Here is a 20,092-nt window from a genome sequence, read left to right as displayed (position 1 = left end):
ATGTCTGGTGGGCTGTCTAAATCAATAACCAAAATGCAGAAACAGTTTGTGATGTATTGAAAACCTAAACATAACATGTGCTATATACACAAACATCTGCCACAATAATCATATTACTTGTATTTTTATTAAACAAGCTTCTTATAAACTGCACAAGCACCAAAAACACTTGTTTTGACAAGTAGCAATAAATCACTGATATAGTCAGGGGGGAAATCAGGTTGTAGGTGCTGTTGAAACTAACACAACTAAAAAACACATGGAAATGGGAGATATATTTTACCTCACTGATTAGAGGACAACCTGCAGAAGACAGTCAGCTACATTTTGGAGTGACGCATTTAAATTTAGGGGTCGCTAAACAAAGGAACACAACACTTATTCATCGATATCATGCTAAAATCATTTGTGTGACAGGAGGGAGATGAAGTTGCACGTCCTGTTAAAACTAACAGCTCAAAAACCACACGGAATCTGGGAATAATGTGTACATCCCTGGTTAGAGGACAACTGGTAGAAAACAGCCAGATACATTTTGAAGTGTTGCATTTTGATTCAAGTGGGTCACCAACGTGGTAAGTGTAACAACCCTTTCAGAGCCTGGATTTTCCCCAAGGCTAATATCCATATCATGTTGAAATCAATTGATGAAGGGGCAAACGTTTAGGTGTCTACATTGTCCTACTACAATGTGTTAACATTCTACATTGTGAAGTTTATTTATTGATATCATGAAACAACTCCATGTATTTTCTGATATTTGATCAGAGATCTTTTATCAGATTATCTCTGGGCAGGTTTCTCTCCTCTATGTGTTCTCTTGTGTACAGTCAGATTCCCAGAATGAACAAAACTCTTCCCACATTGATCACAGCTATAAGGTTTCTCTCCTGTGTGTATTCTCTGGTGTAGAGTCAGATTGCTAGATGCAGCAAAACTCTTCCCACACTGATCACATGTATAAGGCTTCTCCCCTGTGTGTATTCTCTGGTGTAATGTCAGTTTGCTAGATCTTATAAAACTCTTCCCACATTGATCACAGCAATAGGGTTTCTCTCCTGTGTACAGTCAGACTCCCAGAATGAACAAAACTCTTCCCACATTGATCACAGCTAAAAGGTTTCTCTCCTGTGTGTAGTCTCTGGTGTAATGTCAGTTTGCTAGATCTTATAAAACTCTTCCCACATTGATCACAGCAATAGGGTTTCTCTCCTGTGTGTATTCTCTGGTGTTGAGTCAGATTGCTAGATGCAGAAAAACTCTTCCCACATTGATCACAGCTATAAGGCTTCTCTCCTGTGTGTATTCTCTGGTGTCTTGTCAGATTGCCAGATTCTGTAAAACTCTTCCCACATTGATCACAGCTATAAGGTTTCTCTCCTGTGTGTATTCTCTGGTGTAGAGTCAGATTGCTAGATACAGCAAAACTCTTCCCACATTGATCACAGCTATAAGGCTTCTCTCCTGTGTGTATTCTCTGGTGTACAGTCAGCTGCCCAAATTGACCAAAACTCTTCCCACATTGATCACAGCTATAGGGTTTCTCTCCTGTGTGTATTCTCTGGTGTAGAGTCAGATTGCTAGATGCAGCAAAACTCTTCCCACATTGATCACAGATAAAAGGTTTCTCTCCTGTGTGTGTTCTCTGGTGTAATGTCAGCTGGCGAGATTGAACAAATGTCTTCCCACATTGATCACAGCTATAAGATTTCTCTCCTGTGTGTGTTCGCTGGTGTACAGTCAGCTGCCCAAATCGACCAAAACTCTTCCCACATTGATCACAGCTATAAGATTTCTCTCCTGTGTGTATTCTCTGGTGAAGAGTCAGATTGCTAGATGCAGCAAAACTCTTCCCACATTGATCACAGCTAAAAGGTTTCTCTCCTGTGTGTATTCTCTGGTGTAATGTCAGTTTGCTAGATCTTGTAAAACTCTTCCCACATTGATCACAGCAATAGGGTTTCTCTCCTGTGTGTATTCTCTGGTGTAGAGTCAGATTGCTAGATGCAGCAAAACGCTTTCCACATTGATCACAGCTAAAGGGTTTCTCTCCTGTGTGTATTCTCTGGTGTAGAGTCAGATTGCTAGATGAAGCAAAACGTTTCCCACATTGATCACAGCTAAAAGGTTTCTCTCCTGTGTGTGTTCTCTGGTGTAATGTCAGCTGGTGAGATTGAACAAATGTCTTCCCACATTGACCACAGCTATAAGGTTTCTCTCCTGTGTGTGTTCTCTGGTGTACAGTCAGATTGCTAGATGCAGCAAAACTCTTCCCACATTGATCACAGCTATACGATTTCTCTCCTGTGTGTATTCTCTGGTGTAATGTCAGTTCGCAAGATCTTGTAAAACTCTTCCCACATTGATCACAGCAATAGGGATTCTCTCCTGTGTGTATTCTCTGGTGTAATGTCAGCTGGTGAGATTGAACAAATGTCTTCCCACACTGATCACAGGTATAAGGCTTCTCTGTGTGTATTCTCCTGTGTACAGTCAACTTCCCAGAATGAACAAAACTCTTCCCACAATGATCACACCTATAAGGTTTCTCTCCTGTATGTATTCTCTCATGTTTTTTAAGGTCTGTTGACTGGGTGCATCTCTTCCCACATTGAGCACAGCTATAAGGTTTCTCCCCCGTGTGTATTCTCTCGTGTGATTTTAAATGTCCTGGAGAAACAAACCTCTTCCCACAGTCAGAGCAGCAGTGAGTTCTCTTCCCTGTGGATCTCTGTGGGTGTTTCTTGAGGTGTTCTAATGTGGAGAGACTCTTCTCTGCCTTGTCAGCATCATGAGGTTGTTGAGGCTCCCCAGAGGATCCACGGTAGTGAAGTATCTCTCCTGTGTGAACAACAAAGTCATACAGATGATTTAAAGGCCCACAACAGCGGTAATCCACTGTAAAAGGTGATGCCAACAGCGTAGCCATGATGTTATACAACAATTGACGTCTGTAATGAATGTAAAAATTTGACATTTGCCTTAAAATGAGCAAGAATAGTCATATTTTGTCTTGTTTTCACATTAGTAGTAACATCGATGATTGTAGGCTAGAAATAAGATATTAATGTTGTTGAAACTCTAAGCAGTGTGCCAGACAACTTTTGGTCTCCAATATAGGCCCCTTTCTGTATTTGCTAAAATTGCAGCACGAGGGCAATTTGATTGCAGAAACTCCTCCCTGCTAATGAGGAAAGCGATAGTTATGGATGTACTATATCTGCCTGGAGCAAAAATGGTGAGCAAAGATTTTAGTTTTTCACAATGTATTCTGAATGTGAATGGGGGAAAACTCAGGGGAGTAACCTCCATTTCCAGGTTGCTTATGAGTACATTTCACACTACCTTGGATTATAATTGTAAGGATATTTGAATGTCCTGTTTAATATGTTTGCTAAAGCATTAAGAATTATGTGTAATTATTGAAGAACCGCGTTAATGACAGTATCCATTTGGGTGTTGTCAATAAAGTTAAGATTTTAGTTATTTACTTAACCAGGTAGGCCAGTTGAGAACAAGTTCTCATTTACAACTGTGACCTGGCCAAGATAAAGCAAAGCAGTTCGACACAAACACAGAGTTACACGTGGGATAAACAAATGTACAGTCAATAACACAACAGAAAAATCTATATACAATGTGTGCAAATGGAGTAAGGAGGTAAGGCAATAAATAGGCCATAGTAGCAGAGTAATTACAATGTAGCAAATTAACACTGGAGTGATGGATGTGCAGATGATGATGTGCAAGTAGAGATACTGGGGTGGAAAAGAGCAAAAGAAGTATATAAAAACATGGGGATGAGGTAGGCAGTTGGATGGGCTATTTACAGATGGGCTGTGTACAGCTGCAGCGATCGGTAAGCTGCTCAGATAGCTGATGCTTAAAGTTAGTGAGGGAGATATAAGTCTCCAAAGTCAGCAATTTTTGCAATTCGTTCCAGTGATTGGCAGCAGAGAACTGGAAGGAAAGTCAGCCAAAATAGGTGTTGGCTTTGGGGATGACCAGTGAGATATACCTCCTGGAGTGCGTGCTATGGATGGGTGTTGCTATGGTGACCAGTGAGCTGAGTTAAGGCGACCTTAGCAAAGACTTGTAGATGACCTGGAGCCAGTGGGTTTGGCGACGAATATGTAGCGAGGGCCAGCCGACGAGAGCATACAGGTCGCAGTGGTGGGTGCTATATGGGGCTTTGGTGACAAAACGGTTGGCACTGTGATAGACTGCATCCAGTTTGCTGATTGGAGTGTTGGAGGCTATTTTGAAACTGACATCACCGAAGTCAAGGATGGGTAGTATAGTCAGTTTTACGAGGGTATGTTTGGCAGTGTGAGTGAAGGAGGGTTTGTTGTGAAATAGGAAGCCGATTCTAGATTTAATTTTGGATTGGAGATGCTTAATATGAGTCTGGAAGGAGAGTTTACAGTCTAACCAGACACCTAGGTATTTGTAGTTGTCCACATATTCTAGGTCAGAACCGTCCAGAGTAGTGATGCTAGTCGGGCGGGTTGGTACGGGCAGTGATCGGTTGAAGAGCATGCATTTTGTTTTACTAGCATTTAATAGCAGTTGGAGGCCACCAAAAGAGTGCTGTATTGCATTGAAGCTCGTTTGGAGGTTTGTTAAAACCTCTTAGGGATAGGGGGCAGTATTTTCACGTTCGGATGAAAAACGTACCCAAATTAAACTGCCTCCTACTCAGACTCAGAAGGTAGGATATGCATACTATTAGTAGATTTGGATAGAAAACACTCTGAAGTTTCTAAAACTGTTTGAATGATGTCTGTGAGTATAACAGAACTCGTACTGTATCTACATACTGTATCTACTAAATCCTGAGAAAAATTCAAACAGGAGGTGGGAAATCTGAGAATTGTAGTTTTTCTTTTGAATTCCTATCAAAACTACAGTGTCTAAGGGGTCATGTTGCACTTCCTAAGGCTTCCATTGGCTGTCAACAGTCTTTAGAAACTGGTTTAAATTTACATTTACATTTTAGTCATTTAGCAGACGCTCTTATCCAGAGCGACTTACAGTAGTGAATACATACATTTGTTTTGTACTGGCCCCCCGTGGGAATCGAACCCACAACCCTGGCGTTGCACACACCATGCTGGCATTGCAAACACCATGCTCTACCAACTGAGCCACAGGGGGGCCTGCAGGGGGGTTTCATCCTTCTCCTGTTACTAGACAGAAAACAGGAGCTCAGTCAATGAGTGGCCTGTCTGAGGACATGGGACTTGGTGAGGCGCGCCTTTCCTTCTTTTCCTTCTGGAATGAATACGCTATTGTCCGGTTGGAAAATTATCGCATTTTTACATTAAAAATACCCCAAAGATTGATTGTAAACATCGTTTGACATGTTTCTACAAACTGTAATGGAACTTTTGAGCTTTTCGTCTATTTATGTGCGCCCCCGTCTCGTGCCTTTGGAATAGTGTTCTGGACGCGCCAACAAAACGGAGGTATTTGGACATAAATTATGGACTTTATCGAACAAATGAACATTTCTTGTGGAAGTGGGAATCCTTCGAGTGCATTCTGCCAAAGATCAGCAAAGGTAAGGAAAGATTTAATTTAAAGACCCTTGCTCCCTTCGGTCTCAACATAGACTTTGATCTGAAGCAATTTTTGTGATAATTGTGATTTTGCCATTGTAATTGTTTGTTAGATACATTTTAGACTACAAATGCTATGATCGTATGCTATCCATTTGTTTGTCTTTTTGTATGTTCTTTGTATGCCATTTTTTAAATATTTGAGTTAACCAATGATATTAGGCCATACTTGGCCATGATTACAAACACCTGTGTGTCTCTTGACACTATATAAATGACTCATCTCGCAGTGTTTGATGATACCCTGATGAAGACAGCTTCGCTGTCGAAACGTTGGTTATTACATTTTTGCATCTGAGCTCTTAGAGTGTGCGGCTTTCCTTTATTTTCTAAGGAAAGATTTATAACACTATTTTGGAGTTTTGCAGATGCCATGACTTGGCGGGTAACTGTATAGCTTGCTTTGATGGCTGAGCTCTGTACTCAGAATATTGAACAATGTGCTTTCCCCGTAAAGTTGTTTTGAAATCTGACACAGCGGTTGCATTAAAAGTAGTATATCTATAATTCTTTAAATAATTGTTATGTAATTTGTCAACGTTTATGACGAGTATTTCTGTAATATGTGTGCACATTGTGTGTGAACATTTTCTGAACATCACGGGCCAATGTAAAATGCTGTTTTTGGATATAAATCTGAACTTGATCGAACAAAACATACATGTATTTTGTAACATGATGTCCTATGAGTGTCATCTGATGAAGATCGTCAAAGGTTAGTGCTTAATTTTAGCTGTATTTCGGGTTTTTGTGACGCATCTCCTTGCTAGGAAAATGGCTGTGTGGCTTTTCTTGTTTTGGTGGTGTCCTATCATAATGTAATGTATTGCTTTCGCTGTAAAGCCTTTTTGAAATCGAACAATGTGGTTGCATTAACGAGAAGTGTATCTTTAAAATGGTGTAAAATAGTTGTATGTTTTAAAAAATTGAAATTATTAGAATTTTGTTGTTTTAAAATTTCATGCCATGCTATTTTGTCAAACAATCCCGTTAACGGGATCCTATCTCGAAGCAAGAGGTTAACCTGTTAGGGCTAGGGGGCAGCATTGACACGGCTGGATAAAAAACATACCCGATTTAATCTGGTTACCACTCCTACTCAGTAACTAGAATATGCATATACTTATTACATATGGATAGAAAACACCCTAAATTTTCTAAAACTGTTTGAATGGTGTCTGTGAGTATAACAGAACTCAAATGGCAGGTCAAAACCTGAGAGATTCCTTTACAGGAAGTGGCCTGTCTGACCATTTCTGGAACTTCTTTGCCATCTCTATCATTTACTAAGGATCTCTGCTCTAACGTGACACTTCCCACGTCGTCCATAGGCTCTCATAGCCCGGGAAAAAAGAGAATGTCGTCATTCCAGCCCCAGGCTGAAACACATTATCGCCTTTCTCAAGTGGCCCATCAAGAGACACTAGCTTATGCGCGTGACCCCGACCGCCCCCGCCTTTGGGATTTTTTCCTCTGTTTGCCGAAAAGGAGATTCCCTGTCGGAATTTTACCGCTTTTCTACGAGAAAAATGACGTAAAAATTGATTTTAAACAGCGGTTGACATGCTTCGACGTACGGCAATTGAATACTTTGAATTTTATTGTCAGGAATTGCGCCAAGCGCGCGACACTTCTTTACTATTTCGGATAGTGTCTGGAACGCACGAACAAAACGCCGCTATTCGGATATAACGATGGATTATTTTGGACCAAACCAACATTTGTTATTGAAGTAGACGTCCTGGGTGTGCATTCTGACGAAGACAACAAAAGGTAATGACATTTTTATAATAGTAAATATGATTATGGTGAGTGCTAAACTTGCCGGATGTCTAAATAGCGAGCCCGTGATGCCTGGGCTATATACTTAGAATATTGCAAAATGTGCTTTCACCAAAAAGCTATTTTAAAATCGGACATATCGAGTGCATAGAGGAGGTCTGTATCTATAATTCTTAAAATAATTGTTATGCTTTTTGTGAACGTTTATCGTGAGTAATTTAGTAAAATGTTAGCGAATTCCCCGTAAGTTTGCGGGGGGTATGCTAGTTCTGAACGTCACATGCTAATGTAAAAAGCTGGTTTTTGATATAAATATGAACTTGATTGAACAAAACATGCATGTATTGTATAACATAATGTCCTAGGGTTGTCATCTGATGAAGATCATCAAAGGTGAGTGCTGCATTTAGCTGTCTTCTGGGTTTTGGTGACATTATATGCTGGCTTGAAAAATGGGTGTCTGATTATTTCTGGCTTGGTACTCTGCTGACATAATCTAATGTTTTGCTTTCGTTGTAAAGCCTTTTTGAAATCGGACAGTGTGGTTAGATTAACGAGAGTCTTATCTTTAAATGGCTGTAAAATAGTCATATGTTTGAGAAATTGAAGTAATAGGATTTTGAAGATTTTGAAAATCGCGCCACAGGCTGGCAGTGGATGTTACGTAGGTGGGACGAATTCGTCCCGCCGGTCCCATAGAGGTTAACACAGTCTCCAAAGAAGGGCCAGATGTATACAGAATGGTGTCGTCTGCGGAGAGGTGAATCAAGGAATCACCCGCAGCAAGAGCGACATCGCTGATATATGCAGAGAAAAGAGTCGGCCCGAGATTTGAATCCTGTGGTACCCCCATAGAGACTGCCAGAGGTTCGGACAACAGGCCAGGTCAATGAAGACGGCTGCACAGTACTGTCCTTTAACGATCGCGGTTATGATATCGTTTAGTACCTTGAGCGTGGATGAGGTGCAACAATGATCAGTTCGGAAACCGGATTGCACAGCGGAGAAGGTACGGTGGGATTCGAAATAATCAGTGATCTGTTTATTAACTTGGCTTTCGAAGACTTTAGAAAGGCAGGACAGGATGGATATAGGTCTGTAACAGTTTGGGTCTAGAGTGTCACCCCCTTTGAAGAGGGGGTTGACCACGGAAGCTTTCTGATTTTTAGGAATCTCGAACTATACGAAAGAAAGGTTGAACAGTCTAGTAATAGGGGTTGCAACAATGGCGGCAGATAATTTTAGAAAGAGGGTCCAGCTTGTCTAGCCCAGCTGATTTGTACGGGTCCAGGTTTTACAGCTCTTTCAGAACATCACCTATCTGGATTTTGATGAAGGAGAAGCTGGGGAGGCTTGGGCAAGTAGCTTCGGGGGGTGCGGAGCTGTTGACCGGGGTTGGGGTAGCCAGGAGGAAAGCATCTCCAGCCGTAGAGAAAAGCTTATTGAAATTCTCCATTATTGTGGATTTATCGGTGGTGACAGTGTTTCCTAGCCTCACTGCAGATTGGCAGCTGGGAGGAGGTGCTCTTAGTCTCCATGGACTTTACAGTGTCCCAAATTTTTTTGGAGTTAGAGCTACGGGATGCACATTTCTATTTGAAAAAGCCTTTGCTTTCCTAACTGACTGTGTGTATTGGTTCCGGACTTCTCTGAAAAGTTGCATATCGCGGAGACTATTCGATGCTAGTGCAGTACGCCAGAGGATGTTTTTGTAATGGTCGAGGGCAGTCAGGTCTGGAGTGAACCAAGGGCTATATCTGTTCTTAGTTATACATTTTTTAAAGGGGCATGCTAATTTAAGAAAATCCTTATTTAGGAAATTTCTTTTAAAGAACAACCAGGCATCCTATACTGATGGGATGAGGTCAATGTCCTTCCAGGATACCCGGGCAAGGTCGATTAGAAAGGCCTGCTCGCAGGAGTGTTTAACAGTGATGAGGGGTGGTCGTTTGACCACGAACACATAACAGATGCAGGCAATGAGGCAGTGATCGCTGAGATCCTGATTGAAAACAGCAGAGGTGTATTTGGAGGGCAAGTTGGTCAGGATAATATCTATGAGGGTGCCCATCTAGCTTGGATTGTAGGACGGCCGGGGTGTTAAGCATATCCCAGTTTAGGTCACCTAACAGAACAAACTCTGAAGATAGATGGGGGGCAATCGATTCACATATGGTGTCCAGGGCACAGCTGGGAGCTGAGGTGGGTCTATAACAGCTGGCAACAGTGAGAGACTTGTTTCTGGAGAGATTCATTTTTAAAATTAGAAGCTCGAACTGTTTGGGCATAGACCTGGAAAGTATGACAGAACTTTGCAAGCCATCTCTGCAGTAGATTGCAACTCCTCCCCCTTTGGCAGTTCTATCTTGACGGAAAATGTTGTAGTTGGGGATGGAAATTTCAGAATTTTGGTGGCCTTCCAAAGGCAGGATTCAGACACGGCAAGGACATCAAGGTTGGCGGAGTGTGCTAAAGCAGTGAGTCAAACAAACAAGGCTTCTGATGTTAACATGCATGAAACCAAGGCTTTTACGGTTACAGAAGTCAACAAATGAGAGCGCCTGGGGACACACAGGGCCTGGGTTAACCTCTACATCACCCGAGGAACAGAGGAGTAGGATGAGGGTACGGCTAAAGGCTATCAGAACTGCTCATCTAGTGCGTTGTGAACAGAAAATAAAAGGAGCAGAATGCTGGGTAGTATAGATTCAAGGCCTAATGTACAGACAGGGGTATGGTAGGGTGCGGGTACAGTGGAGGTAAACCTAGGCGTTGAGTGACGATAAGAGAGGTTGCATCTCTGGAGGCACCAGTTATGCTAGGTGAGGTCACCGCATGTGTGGGAGGTGGGACAAAAGAGTTCTCTGAGGCATGTTCAGTGGGACTAGGGGCTCCGCAGTAAAATAAAACAATGATAACTACCCTAAACAACAGTATACAAGGCATATTGACATTAGAGAGACATAAAGCGAGGCAAAAAGCAATCACAGGTGTTGATTGGGAGAGCTAGCTAAGACAACAACGGGTAAGACAACAACAACAGGTAAAGTGGTGATGAATGGGCAGAGGGTCAGTTAACTACACACAGGGCCTGAGTTCGAGGCTGGGGCCAACAGATAAACAAAACAGAGTACCGTGATTAATGAACAGTCCAGCAGGCATCAGCTATGTAGCCAAGTGATCATAGGGTCCAGTGAACAGGAATATATGAACCAGGGAAGCCGTTAGGTAGTCATTACTACGCTAGCCGGGAGATGCGCCTGGCTCGAGGCTAACTGGTGCTAGCTTCGGGACAAGGGCATCACCGACATCTGGCAAAGGCCAGTTGAAGGCACATCAGACGGAATTGCGTCGACAGACCAGTCGTGATGGATCGGCGGGGCTCTGTGTCGACAAAGGGTCCAGGCCAATTGGCAAAAGAGGTATTGTAGCTGGAGTAATTTTGTTTGCTAGCCGGGAGATACACCCGGCTCGAGGCTAACTGGTGCTAGCTTCGGGACAAGGGCGTTAGCCACTATAGCCACTCTGGTGCAAAGGTCCAGAGCTTACAGCAGGAATCCGGTGATGTAGTGGCTTCTAGTCGTCTTAGTGAAGAGTCCGGGAGGCGTCAGCTGTGTAGCTGAGTGATCCTAGGGTCCACTGAGCAGGCCGGGAGATGGGCCTGGCTCAAGGCTAGCTTGAGGCTAGGTCACTCGGTAGCAGCTAGCTAGCTGCGATTATCCGGTGTAATGGTCCAGAGCTTACGGCAGGAATACGGTGATGTAGTGGAGAAAAACAGTTCGATATGCTCAGGGTTGATATCGCGCTGTGCAGACTGGCAGGTATTATCCAGGCTAAAAGCGGCTGGTATCTGAGCTAAAAAGGTAAAGACATCTAGCAGTGGTTAACAATGACTAAATAGCTGCCAGCTAATTAGCTGGTTAGCTGCTGATGGAGGTTCTAGCTATAAGGCCTAAAAAATAGCAGATCCGTATTATAATGGGTGAGGCGGGTTGCCGGAAGGTGTATTTAATTTAAAAATGGAAAAAAAAGATTGAAATATATTGCAATATATTTTAAAAAAGACGAAAAAAACATAACATTTACAACACGCCATTGGATTACAAGATGAATCTCAGTTAAAAACCATTGGATTTAGCAAACTCTGAAATTATTCAGTATTTCTGTGCCCACGAAAACTGTTTTCCCAGCATAACATAAGGAGCCACTAAATGATACGTAATTCGAGTGCATTTCAGAATTTAAAAAAAACTGTCCGACAGCAAGATCCAGTATTTAAGTTGAAGTTCATCATATGACAAGCGTAACGTTATGACTATAACTACTGTTCCCTTTCATTCGGTCAACTTCGGTACAACATACTATAGACAATCAATTCCCATGCCGACCCAAACGGACACTAAATGAAACGGCCCCTGGCAGACCACCCAGATCCGACCTCGCAATTTATTAATTGTCTTTGCTTGAAACACTCCTGTCAATGTTGAGTAAGGACGCACACCTAATTACGCATATAGAAGTAGGACTAGTCTACCTGGCCTGCACGCAAATGTAGGCCTATAAATGTGCCCATTTGGGGATGTCTGATAGTATTTCTGATTGTCTTAATGCACCACCACTAATGAGTTGTGGAGCTTCTCAAAGTAATTTTTCCTTCACCTCAAACAGCAAGTAAACAAAGTCTAATCAAAATCAATTGCGTACGACAATAGTTCCTCTAAGTATTTTCGTAAAATATTTCCACTCGGCATGAAAGGGAAAAATGTTATGCTCTGATCCAGTGGAAATGTCATAAAATACCTGATTACTTCTTTTCCTTTGCACAAATAGCCGACAGCTGTGTCTGTCCTGAACTCACTGGCGCCGGGAAACTGAGGGCCGAGAATATTTTATACAATGTTGCAAGCTTGCTATCACAAGTTTCGGAGGACCCAATTGATAGTTGATACAATGTTTCAAGTTTATTTTTACATAGTTGGCAATGGCAATAAAAGTTACTTTTAGATTTGTATAATTTTCATTTAGATTTAGATAGAATGTAGATTAATCACAGACAATGATTTTGAGATACTATTATGAATTAAATTAAACTGTTCCAGTAAAATATGCATATGAAAATCCTAACTGGCACGCAAATCGGTAGAAATGGTAAGATACATTGTCACTCTAAATGGAAAAGTTTTACGACCTCTGGTGTAGTCAATTACTGAAAAAAACTTCAGGAGCAAAACGGCAGAATTTACGAAGTCCAGCAGCAGCGGGGGGAGGAGGAGGGAAGAGTTTTTCTTGGTTAAATTGGTGACTGGCTCCCTCGAGTAACTTGTGTATCTGTAATTATTTAATCAAACAGCATGCTTACAGCATCAGACAAGTTACGTACATATAGTTGATTTTATAAAAACACATGGGGCGATTTGTAGAAAGAACAGATGACTCTTGGTTGACCAAGATGTATTTTAGTTGGGGACAGCACTAGAACATGATTTTGGGGCTCCCGAGTGGCACAGCGGTCTAAGACACTGCATCTCAGTGCTTGAGGTGTCACTACAGGCTGTATCACAACCGGCCGTGATTGGGAGTCCCATAGGGTGGTGCACAATTGGCCCAGCGTTGTCCGGGGTAGGCCATCATTGGAAATAAGAATTTGTTCTTAACTGACTTGCCCAGTTAACTTGTTGGGGATAGGGGGCAGTATTTTCACGGCCGGATAAAAAACGTACCCGATTTAAACTGGTTACTACTCTTACCCACAAACAAGAATATGCAGATAATTAGTAGATTTGGATAGAAAACACTGAAGTTTCTAAAACTGTTTGAATGGTGTCTGTGAGTATAACAGAACTCATATGGCAGTCAAAACCCTGAGACAAACCCTAACAGGAAGTGGAAATCTGATTTGTGGAATCACTTTCAACCCTTTGCCTATGAAACACACCGTGAGTTAGGATTCATTTAGCACTTCCTAAGGCTTCCACTAGATGTCAACAGTCTTTACAAAGTGGTTTGAGTCTTCTCCGGTAAAAACTGACCGAACGAGAGGCCTGGAAAGTTTGTCATAGAGGGAGGGCCATTACTACTATGATGCGCGTGCCCGTGGGTACTCTCTCGCTCTGAAACGTTTAGTAAGACAATGCAATCGTCCGCCTTGAATATTTTTGAAGTTCTGATTGAAAAAGGCCCTAAAGATTTATGTTATACAACGTTTGACATGTTTGAACGAACGTAAATACATTTTTTTTTGCACATTCGTGAGGACAAGTCCGCGCGCGCTTCGTAAATTATGAGTAGCCTTCGGAACGCGCTAACAAGAAGGAGCTATTGGGACATAAATTAACAACTTTTTCTAACAAAACTACATTTGTTGTGGACCTGGGATTCCTGGAAGTGCCTTCTGATGAAGATAATCAAAGGTAAGTGAATATTTACAATAGTATATTTGATTTTAGATGGTTCCAAGATGGCGCTAACCTGTATCGCCTAGCCTATTTTTCTGAGCATAGCACCTCGTTTATTGCAAAGTGTGATTTCCCAGTAAAGTTACTTTTAAATCTGGCAATGCGGTTGCATTCACGAGATGTTAATCTATAATTCTTTGAATGACAATATTATATTTGATTCACCGGAAGCATTTGAGGGAAAATATTTTCTGAACGTCACGCGCCGATGTAAAATGCTGTTTTTATATATAAATATGAACTTTATCGAACAAAAAATGCATATATTGTGTAACATGATGTCCTAGGAGTGTCATCTGATGAAGATTGTCAAAGGTTAGCGCTGCATTTAGCTGTGTTTTGGGGTATTTGTGATGCATGCTAGTTGCTTTGAAAATGGCAGTGTGATTATTTTTGGCAGGGTACTCTCCTAACATAATCTGTTTTGCTTTTGCTGTAAAGCCTTTTTGAAATTGGACAACGTGGTTCGATTCAGGAGAGGTGTATCTATAAAATGGTGTAAAATAGTCATATATTTGAGAAATTGAAGTGATAGCATTTATGAGGTATTTGTATTTTGCGCGACATGATTCCACTGGCTGTTGACTAGGGTGGGACGCAAATGTCCCACGTTGCCCAGACAGGTTAAATAAAGGTAACATTTAAATAAGTGTTTTTTGACAAACCGTCTTTCACAAATCCGTCAAGGCACCAACTTTGAGAAGGGTTTAAAACAAAGGTTTCAAACCAATTCATGAATGTTATTGAATCTAGGAATGTTTCGCCTTTTATGTAATGGCATGAAAAAATTGTCTGAATATTATACAATGACTTATCAACAGCTGTAATAATTTGACCCCCACAGGAAATCTACACTGGTAATTCTAGAATATACTATATAGTCTAGAAACCTGGTTAAACTATCATTATGACATCATGGATGAATTCTAGAATATACTATAAAGCCTAGAAACCTGGTTAAACTATCATTATGACATCATGGATGAATTCTAGAATATACTATTTAGCCTAGAAACCTGGTTAAACTATCATTATGACATCATGAACAGCCAGTCTTTGTATTCATAGTGTAGTGAATTCAGGGGATAGCCTGAAGGTTGCTACAATAGCTTTCTCTTTCAATTTGAGAGTGATTACATTTCTCCTTCCCCCATCCCTCAGCTGTTTACCAAACCAAGTCTCTAGGCAGCCATTTTGTTGCTGTTTAAAAAAACTCACACAGCAATCACTCAACCAATCTGCGGTTCAAACACTGTTTTGGTAATAAGATGATGGGTTTGGAGAAATGTAACTACTTTCAAATGCATAGACAGACCTATGGATGCAATGACTGACCATCCATGATATCAACATTACAGTTTTAACCATGTTGAGGCTGTACAGTGTTGATTTACATTGTTTCTAGATGTTGGAGTAAAAAAAAGCTTATTTGGGGATCTGATGGGGTAAACTAAGCTCATGAGGCATGTGTTATATTCTTCAAGAATCAATGGCTATATATAAATCATTTAAAAGTCCAAATATGGATGTAGAAATTTTATATTTCCCCTTTAACACCAAACATCAGTTCAACAACTGCAGAGTTTGTGCCTCTGTTAAGACAGTACTTACTAGTGTTAATCGGGGAACGGTTTCTCAAAACCATCTTATGGCTAAGTTCACCGTTAGAACCATTGGATGCCTTAAGTTGCGTTTGGGAAACCGGGCCCAGATGTCCAGTTTCCTCCTCTATCGATGTAACAGTCATCTCCCCCTCTTCCTCTTTCACTCCATAAACTGCATCCTCCTCTTCTTTTACTGTGACATCCTCCTCCTCTTTCACTCTGAACGCGTCTTTTTCTTCTTTCACAGTAACGGCCTCACCCTCTACTTCTTGTTTTACTGTGATGTCCTCTTCTTTAGCAGGAGAGTAGCTCAGTGAACGCATGGTCGGAGATGTTAGCTAGGCTAATGCTAACTTAACCAGCCTGCTAGTGTGGTGGAAAATTGTCTTAAGAATAACACTTCTTACAAGAACTTGTAAATTTAATATAGTCTTTAATACAGAGTAGTAAAGCCGAGCCGGTCCGCGGAACAACGACTCCCTTCCTTAGGCCCCGGCTCTGCTTTTATGCACATACAATACATAGGTCCACCCTTTATGTAAATGAAGTAAAACCATGCGTTCTGCCACCATTTTCTTTCAACCCAATGGATAACGCCCTCATCTGCTTTTAGCTCTAACATAGTAGTGGCTGGATAACGCCCTCATCTGCTTTTAGCTCTAACATTTTGGTGGCTAGATTCTCCTCATATGGATATGAAAATAAGGCATGCTTTGCATGCTTACGCTTGGCATATATTTAGTCATGGCCATACATTCAGCTTGCCTGGCCGTTGCGTGGTTCCTACTTGGGGATGTATGGCCACCTGTTATCTCCACTCAGGGCCAGCTGCCAGTCTCCTCTTTCGCTAGCTAATGTATTTATATTTCTTTCCCTCAGCAGTCTCCCACATAAATCCCTCCTCTGGGACTAATTAGTCCCACATCAAACCTGATTAAACTAGAGACAATAAGGATGGAAGCAAAATAATAGATACATAGAATAGTAAGTGTGTTGAACGAAATGTGAACAGATAAAACATAATCATATACTGGACCAAACATCTCAAACATGGGTAGGAGTAAAAGATCCAGTCAGGCTTAAAATAGTAAATGAGGATACACATAACAAATTAGTATACTATGAAGAAGCATGAGCACGTAGTACATAGCCTTGTCTGAGGTTATCTCAGTTATGTAGAGTATAGAATATAACAAGAATTTAAAAGAATAATAAACATAATAGACCTAATTAAAGTTAATATTCTTACTATGAATCTGAACAAGGCCTGAGTGAGCAAAAATAAAAGTTACAGACAACATTCCAAATTGACACGATTCTTCCTCGCGGACCCCTTTCTAACAGAAATTAAGCATACATCACTCATTACTGCTAGAAGATTAAGGGCATGGTCCGTAGACACTTGTAACCGGAATACCTTCTGTTACCTAGCGTGTAATAAATGATCCTCATTTTAGGAAGGCAAAACTGGCTTAAATTTAAAAGAAAATGCATACATTTATATATGTATGAAAACCATAAAACAAACATAAAATACGACATACACTTAAGGTTTGTTCAAAGTCATACCAGAATTTACATCATAGGGGCACATTCCTTATTTCCACATATAGGGCAATCCTCTCTTTGACACATTGCACATAATAAGGGTTCAGGATGATGGTAATGTCCATCATTGTCCTCTTGGGAGCACCACTTGCAACGCCTGGGTTGCAGACATTTTTTGTGTACATGGACAAGCACTATCTCATCTGAATCAGGGTCTTTGGCATACACAGGAAACCCACCAGGACGCCAATCATGGCACTCATAACCTCCCCCAAGAATTACCCCATGACGACAGTTAGGATTACCAAAAGGTCAATCAAGGGGTCCTCCAACAGCATTGCAAGGTTTTCCATACTTGTCCGTATAATGTCCAGGGTTACCAGGGACAGGATTGATTATGAGAGGTGGATCCAGTATATGTTCCTTAAACTTCTTTCTTGACCCCCCTCTTATGTCTAGGGTCTGCTCCATGTACTGCCATCTGTTTTTAACAGTGGTTTTGACCACAAGTGATTTAACCAAAGGCACCACACAGCAAAATACAATGCCCAATGCTACTAGACCTCCACCCATCATAATGGCCAGCCTAGTAAACATAGCACCCCATTTTCCCAAAGCCAGGTCCAACCAATCCCAGACATGAGAATCAAACCCCGCATTCACCTTTACTTCTGCTCTTAAGCCTTTAAGTTTATTCATAGCTAGGGAAAATGTTCCATTAGGTGCAGTGTTGTTGGGAATAAAAGTACAACAAGCATCTCCATACATTACACAAACTCCCCCTTTCTCTGCCAAAAGCCAGTTGAGAGCTTCCCTATTCTGCCATGTCATCTGGCTTGTGGCCTTTACCTGTTCTCCTAAGGCTGTCAAGGCAGAGTCAGTATAATTAATACATCTTTGTTGGTTATAGTATATATAATTAATCCACTCTAAGTTCTTATTGGGTGTTACCCACAAAAATATAGATTCAAATCCAGATTTAATCTCATCTCTGGCCTTAAACTCGTTGGGCACACCTCTGGGTTGTCCAATTGAATCAAGGTACACTCTAGGATCTGGTTCGTACTCCCTCCTAGTTCTAGTTTTAACATGTTCCTCCTGTGGTGTTTTGATGACGGTAACCTGTTGGACTGCTCTGACTAAAGCACATAATCCAGTCCATTCTTCAGGAAGAACATTCAGAAGTTTGTTTTTCCCACACATCCAAAAGCTATCAGCAATACCTCTATCTTGGTTCTTTAACATAGTAAGAGATGGTGCAACCTGAGTGATGTGGCCACATGAACCCCTCCTATTGGTAATTAATCCTTTCTCATCAAATTTGCTAATCCCCGCAATCTCTAACACCCAGATAGTGTCACATTTAACAGTTGTGTTTCCTACGTTAATCCCACCAATACCATAGTTATAGAAACATTAATATTTTCCCTTAACCACAGTACTTTTTTCTATGTGAGGTCTAGTTAAATCAGTTTTAATGTTGTATGCAGCACATTCCTTATTAGCCAGTACAGTCTAATTTAACATAGTTTTACCCCTAGTACTACCCAAGGCCATTCTGCATTCAATGTCACAAAGGAATATGGTACTTTCCCGGTTTACAATTAGCATTTTTCCAATTAGCACAACTGTCAAATGATGCAGGTTCAGGTACTATTAACACTTCAGACAAGGGTGATTTGCTGCACAAGATACAATCGTCCATTCAATGTCTGTCCGCCGTATACCTAGCCCATTTATACTAATCATTCTTTACTGCTTCTTCCAATGTTTTGTCCTTGAGCGGTTCTGGTTCTAACATATTTGCTGTTTCATCCGCGTCGTTCTCTTGAGGTGGACTGTTGGGTTTTGTCAACAAGTTCCAAATGTCAGTAAAGAACCCTGCTGTTTCTGATGCTTTTGGTTTTGTTGTAGGTATAGTGGATTTTTCACCCAGAGTAGTAGTTGGTACTCTGGTGGTGACCACTGTGGTGTGTACAGCAGCTGCCACAGTCGTCGTGGTTCTAGTCGTTGTAAGCACCTCTAGATTGGGTGCCGGTGTGAATTCGATTTTCATGGTGGTTGAACTGCTCCCTTCAGTCAGTCCTGTACGTGCCAGTTCAACTATAAATTCTTCTCCTTCAACGGGTTCAATGTTATTTATGCTGAGCACCCATTCATTTTCTTCTTTGGTTATTGTTAAGTCACATCCTTTCGGATCCCAAATCACTTCTCCCTTCGTCTGATGATGAGTCCATCCACAGTACGCGACATCAGGTAGGGGTTTTACCCTGTATATCGTGACCGATCTTTGTTCTCCTGTTTCCGTTATGATCTGAGGTGGGACTGGAATGCTAACCTTGTTTGTCCTACCCGGTTGTTCGGCAGGTTCCTCTCTTTTTTTCCTATTCAATTGTTCATCAAGGGGACCGGGTGAGTGTCGAGAAGTCAATTGTGGGAAAAGTCCCTTGCCCTTTGGCCCGTGGAACGTCTCCCTCTTTTCTCCATTGGGAAGTTTCTCCTCCTGCTGTTTGAGTAGTTTCTCCTTCGGCAGCTCCTGTTGGGCTCGTCTCTCCTTCAGTAGCTTCTGTTGGGATATTTCCTTCTTCAGTGGCTCCTGTAGGGGTATTTCCTTCTTTAGCTTGTGGATCTCCCTCCTCTGACCCACCTGGCTCCCCATCTGGGTAGTCATTAATTCCAGGGAAGAATTGTTCCCATTCTCTGGGGTGTACTTCTGGGTCCCATTGTATTGGGCTTTCGCCATAGATATCTGCCACAGCAGGCATATCACCAGGAGTATCAGGCATATCGTTCCCCCCCTCCCCTTGGAGTCTCTGGTCCCACAGGTTTGAATATTGTTGGTTGGCAGGTTTCTTCTCCCGCCCTGTTTCTTCGTTTACTTCTTCTGAGAGCAGTTGGTGGTGTATCAGTTGTTTCTTGGCTTCCACTTGGCCTGTTAGCTTCCTGGCTTCCTTTTGGAGCCACAATTTCTTCCGCTGCTTCTTCTCCTGTCGCGTCCCCGTTTGGTGTATCAGCATCCTCTTTTCTATCCGGTTGTTTCTTCCTTTCTGTTGGGACTCTGGTGCAGTGGTTGAGATGATAC

General features: G+C 41.6%; 1 protein-coding gene across 1 annotated transcript; it reads right to left on the bottom strand.

Moving 5' to 3' along the window:
- Nucleotides 1–904: 904 nt before the first annotated feature.
- Nucleotides 905–19,753, bottom strand: LOC145876312 (uncharacterized). Its single transcript, XM_082972104.1, has 2 exons — nt 19,462–19,753; nt 905–2,841 (listed from the first exon to the last, which is right to left on the bottom strand). Exons 1-2 carry the CDS (start codon nt 19,751–19,753, stop codon nt 1,037–1,039), a joined length of 2,097 nt encoding a protein of 698 aa, XP_082828230.1. The 3' UTR covers nt 905–1,036.
- Nucleotides 19,754–20,092: the final 339 nt, after the last annotated feature.

This window comes from Salmo salar, unplaced genomic scaffold (genome assembly GCF_965601325.2).
Source record: "Salmo salar unplaced genomic scaffold, fSalSal1 ptg000578l, whole genome shotgun sequence".
Classification (NCBI taxonomy): Eukaryota; Metazoa; Chordata; class Actinopteri; order Salmoniformes; family Salmonidae; genus Salmo; species Salmo salar.
This window is presented reverse-complemented; position numbering and strand designations above follow the sequence as displayed.